The sequence below is a fragment of the Trichechus manatus genome, unplaced genomic scaffold (assembly GCF_000243295.1).
Source record: "Trichechus manatus latirostris isolate Lorelei unplaced genomic scaffold, TriManLat1.0 scaffold00025, whole genome shotgun sequence".
NCBI classification, from domain to species: domain Eukaryota; kingdom Metazoa; phylum Chordata; class Mammalia; order Sirenia; family Trichechidae; genus Trichechus; species Trichechus manatus.
Genome location: NW_004443961.1, coordinates 17878528 through 17884209, shown reverse-complemented (window position 1 = coordinate 17884209; position 5682 = coordinate 17878528). Strand labels below are relative to the sequence as shown.

Here is a 5682-nt window from a genome sequence, read left to right as displayed (position 1 = left end):
CAGGAAGGCAGGCAGGGGCTGGGATGCAATCTGTCCTCATGTTGGGTAACAAATTTCACATTTGCAGGTAGGATGTATCTAGACTCATGTCTAGTTTATTCTTGCTATGCCTTAGAAGCAACGGTTTTCTCCTTGGGGTTGCAAATAGTGATCTGACTCAATCCACTAAGCTAAACCACAAAGCAGGAACGTTAAACTTTCTATAACACTTTCAGATTCGCCTTCACTTTGGTAGAGGCGTTATTCCCTAGCTGCTGAGGGGAGCCTGAGCTAGGCCAGGGAAGAATAAGTCCACAAGCCCAAAGATTGCCCCATCTCTGTGGTGTCTTACATTTGGTTGCAGAGAGCTGGGATTTATACTGCCCTCGAACCAGCCGGCAGGTGGACCCATCTCCATTGCAGACCCCACAGTTATCTTCCTCGACGGTGCTTCCCAGCTGGTGATCGCAGCCAACAATCTAACAAGAAAGAGAGATGTGAATTCAACTGGGCACCTACCCATGGAAGGATCCATTGTGAGGTCAATCGCCACCAAATTACCCTCCCTTCCTCCCTGAGGAGGCATAAAACATAACTTCTACGAAGGGGACTGAGTTCAGCTGGAATTTGAGCCAACCTAAGAAAGAAAAATGTAGCATGGGTAAAGATGTTTTTACAGTTCCAATACACAAACAGAAAGGAGGGTCGGAGAGAAGAGAGTGAGGGAAGAGAGAAAGATCCTGGACTATTAATGTTGCTGCTGGGTGCCATCGAGTCGATTTTCAACTCATAGTGACCCAGTGTGACCGAGTAGAACTGCCCCATAGGGTTTTCTAGTTTGTAATCTGTATGGCAGATTTCCAGGTCTTTTCTCCCTCGGAGCTGCTGGGTGGGTTTGAATTGCCAACCTTTCGGTGAGCAGCCAAGCGCTTAATCGTTGCATCACCAGGGCTCCTTATTAATGTTACAGAACCTTCATTTAAAAAAAAAAATCCCACTGTCAATAATTACGATTCATCCAAACCAGAAAAAAATACAACCATGATGAAACTGTAGCAGGAAACATGTTCAAGCTTTTTAATCTAATGAATAATCTCCATGTTCTGTATATATTCTCTAAAATATAAACTCCATAAGGGTTGAGGTTTTTTATGTTGAGTTCATTGATGTATTCTAAGCCACTAGAACAGAGCTTGGCAAATTGTAGGCCCTCAATAAAATATTTGCTGGATGATAATGAAAATACTTTTCTAGCTAGCACTTCAATTAGGAAAAGAGAATCAGCTGACTGAAACAAGGTTAGTACATGTACTGTGTGGTGGGGCAGGTGGACATGGAGGGCAGTAGAAATGAACAACACTGAGAACCCTGCCATTTTACGGGCCCTGTCCTGTGCCAAGCACAAGACAAATATATCATTAATTGTCAAAATAATCATGTAAGTTATCATTATTCCCATTTTACAGTTAAGGCTATGAATCTTGTCCAAGTTCACTCAGCTAATAAGCAGCAGAGCTCTGAATATGTCTAACAAGACTTGTGAGCTTAGTCCAAACCAGGCTTAACAAAATCATGAGCCTTTATAAAGTATGTGGGCAAACTGATTTGAATCTTTACTCTTTCCTTTCTAATGTCTGAGTTAAAAAAAAAAAAAAAATTCAAATCTCAACCATACCACGTTGTTCTAGTTAGATCCAGTACTAAAAGACTTATTCCACTCCCAAACTATTTTGACTCCTTCTTTGACAAAATAAAATGAGAATTGTACTAACATCTGAAGGGGCTTATCTCCACCAAGTCCTCACAGTTCCTCCTGCCTTTCAAAAATATGGTTGTTAATGTGAGGCTTGATTTTTGTGGCTCTAATAATTGCAAACACATGTTTAGGCAAAAGTTTAACAGTATAATTACTTAGCATTGTGTTACATAAGTGATATATTTTTCAAATGTGGTAATGTGTATTTTTTAAAATTAAAAACAAACAAGGATTTTTTAAAATAGATGACAGAGTAACATTCCTTTAACAGTCGTACATTTTTTGAAATGCAAGGATGTCAGAAAAACTTGGTGCTGAGTTCTAAAATGGGGAGCAAAGACAGGTTGACCCTGTCCCTGTAGGTTCACTGTGGTCAAGCAGCAGCTCTCCAGTCTGTTCAGAGGCTGCAGTGAGGTCACTTCAGAATTCATCCAAACTTCATCCGTGCAAAGCCAAGCACGTGCTGGCTTAAGTTTCTTTGGTGTTCTTCCATGTAACTGCAGTAACATTACTTATTTTCAAAAGTCTTATTTGTAGATGTACCCACACATGAGCTGTTTAATTCTGTATTCACTCTTAGACTCCATATACAATGTGAAATAGGAATGCAGAAGTACCTTATTTACAAAAATTTATTTAATTATTCAACCAACATTTATTGAGGACTTGTTATGGGGCCAGGCACTGTGGTAGATATTTGGGGTTCAGTGGTGAATTTAGGCATATATAGGCACACCCCTCAGGGGACTTACAGTCTAGTGGTGGAGGCAGACACTACTCAAATCACCACACAAAATAAACATAAAATGATAATCACAATAAATGTCAAAAGCACAGACACACAGTGCTCTGAAAAGCACAAAACATGGAAAATTAGATCTGGTTATAAAGGCCAGAGAAGACTTTCCTGAGGAGGGGACTTTGGGGATGAAATATGAATGAGGAATCAGAATTAACTAGATCAAAGGGAGATGTTGCTGTGAGGTCTACCACATCTTTCAGTCATGACTAGATACTAGTTAATTAGAAAGTAAGCAAAAACCAAAGTCAATGAGAATAACAAGAACATGTCAGAAGACTAAACCATTACATAACATTAATCGGGTTGAATCCTTTGAGAAAACATGGCAATCTTTATTTCGGCAGTATCCAAAGAATCATAGACTCTACTGTTGTCTTATAGGGTTGAAAAAATACAGCCTTAATCTTACAAGTTACTCAGCTCTGTGGAAGGGCAAGATGGGTAGTGGGCAGGAGAATCCACACTCTCACTGTCTCACTCCTAACTGGATTTACTCCTTAAATTACAGGAATTTCAAGTTTCTCAAAGGATTTAAGTTTCTCTGGAAAAATTTTAACGGACTATGATGTCTCTGAAGGAGCCAAAGGAAATAATCATAAAAACCTCTCTCTAATCCTAAAGATTTCTTATGGTTCCACAGCCATTTTAAGAACAATCCAGCTTCACCATCCAAAGTAACGATCATCCTAGGAATAGCTAAATAGAAGGTGACATACTTTAAGGATAACTTGGCCAGAGCACTGACTCAGCACTCTCAGTGTAGGTTTACGGACCCCAGGATACAAACCAAGTCAGTTCTAGCTGGGATTTAACTTCAGAGTTTAAAAGACTAACATCTCCCTGACACAATTGTTTTTTTCTCTGTATCAATTCTTCTTTAAGGTGCCAAAGTATTCTAACTCAATTATTTTAAAATAATGGAATACTTTCTCAACAGATAAAATGATCTTATTTTGGTCCAAGTTAAAATGTTTCACAGTCATACCAGGCAAATCATTACTTACATATCTCAATCGTTAATCTTAAATAATAAACTAATAATTAAAAAGTAGTAGAACTTTAAGATTTATCATTAACAACAGAGAGAAAAATATTTAGGAATATATAGATGGGCTTTATCTGCAGTTATAATGCCAGACTTCTCTGTGCCTTTGCAAACGCTATTATTTCTGCTTGGGATGCTCTTCCTCAATTCTTTATTTGAAAAACTCCTATTCATCCTTCAAGACCCAAATTAAGTGTCTTCTCAAAAAAAAACCTCTTTTGGATTCCAGACTTAGTTGCTTTATTACTATTATGATTCTTTAGCATTTTGTTCATACCTTCCTGTGGCAGAGAGTTCTGGTTGCCACCTAATATCCATCTTCCCTATTTTTCTTAGTAACAGAACCCCAATTATATTTGGGGTGGTAATATGCAAGTTAAAAGAATACATTTTTTCATTGGCCATGTAACCCAGTTGTGATTAGTGAAATAAAAATAGGAGGGCTGTGTGAGACTTCTGGGAAGGCTATTTAAAAAAGCTGCCTTAGTTGAGGAGGCCCCCTTCTTCCCTCTGTCCTCCTTTTGTGTTTAAGTCACTATTATTTGGGGCTTATTTTATAGACACCCAATTCACATTCTGTAATATACTTTATATTGTTGTTCTTGTGTGCCCCTGAGTTGATTCTGACTCATAGCAATCCTATAGGACAGAGTGTAACTGCCCCAGAGGGTTTCCAAGGAGCGGGTGGTAGATTCCAACTGCTGACCTTTTGGTTAGCAGCCTGCGCTCTTAACCACTTCACCACCAAGGCTCCAATATACCTTATAGTGAATTTAATCTATTAACATGTGTGTCTCTGCACCAGATCATGGGCTATTTGAGAGCCCATGTTTTATTAATCTTTTATCTCTGCTGCTTATTACAGTCAGGGGTGGATTATCCAATAGGCAAGGTAAGCACGGTGCTTACCTTGCTTACCAGATGATCTGTAGTGAACAACGTCACTACAGACTAGTAAGTAAGCACAAGTAAACCTGTGCTTCCTTTGCTTACTGAGTCCCTGCTCCTGTCAGGGATTATAAATTTGAAAAGAGGCTCTGATTCTGTAGGAAGGTGCTGTGGGATTGGGCAACAGACAGATGTCAACCATTCCTAAAAGGAGAATCTTTGATGTGGTAAAAAATAAAATATGAATTGTTCAATATAGATGATCTGGTAGGCAAGGTAAGCATTGTGCTTACCTTGCCTATTGGATAATCCTCCCCTGAGTACAGTGCTTGACATCTGAGATGTACAATATTGTTGAATCAATGAAACACCTAACACTAAGCATAATGGTTTGCTAAAAATTCAAATGTAGGTTATCGATAACCTGAAATTATAGTCATTGATGACAAACGTGTATATAAAAATGTTCATATATGTATGTGTGTGCATGTGTCTGTGTGTACAGAGAAACAGATAAACCATAAATGAGAACTAGAGGGCAAACCTACACCTCGATGAACAAGAATTACTACAAAGGGCTAGTATTTTTAAGACACTATTTCCCAGGGACACCTATGTACATTATTAGTGAAACGTCATGGAAGACAATGTTCAGGTCACGGAGTTCCCAGACCCACCCCATCCTGGAAAAAACATTAAAGTGAGATAATGACCACTTATAACTATTGGCAACTGTGTGGAATTTTTTGCAAAGGATGGAAAACTAACGGAATATTTTGGCCCAATGCACACCTACTTCTCACTTATTGACTATCTCCTTATCTGACATTTCGCATTTATGACAATAGTAAAATATCTACTATCTGACTATTTTGTGCATTAATGAGGTGGCAGGCATGGCAGCAAGGCTGCTGAGTGCCCCCTCTCTCGAGGAGAGTCTCTGGGTAGCCTCCAGGAAACTGGGCTGCGCTGCCCCACACCCTCCTCTCCCTCGTTTCAGAGGGGGCGCCCTGTCCAGCTGCCAAGTGGGGCCAGCCTCCTCCAAGGCCACGGCCTCCAGGCAGACATGCAGGCACCACTGAACCAGAGCCAGCGGGGGCCTGTTCTAGGTTCCCAGCTTCTATGCGGCCCGAGGCCCTGCAGCTCAAATTTGCTGTGGGGTGGGAAGGGAGGAATGAAAGAGGTATGGAGGGGGGTGTTTGGAAGAAATAC

The 5682-nt window shown here is 40.0% G+C and overlaps 1 protein-coding gene across 1 annotated transcript in view; it reads right to left on the bottom strand.

Annotated features, from left to right (window-relative positions):
• Nucleotides 1-5682, bottom strand: part of ADAMTSL1 (ADAMTS like 1) — a 200224-nt gene that overhangs the window by 60451 nt on the left and 134091 nt on the right. Inside the window, exon 5 of the mRNA XM_004373511.1 lies at nucleotides 332-458. Coding sequence (XP_004373568.1) covers nucleotides 332-458 — 127 coding nt within the window. The remainder of the gene's footprint in view (nucleotides 1-331; nucleotides 459-5682) is intronic.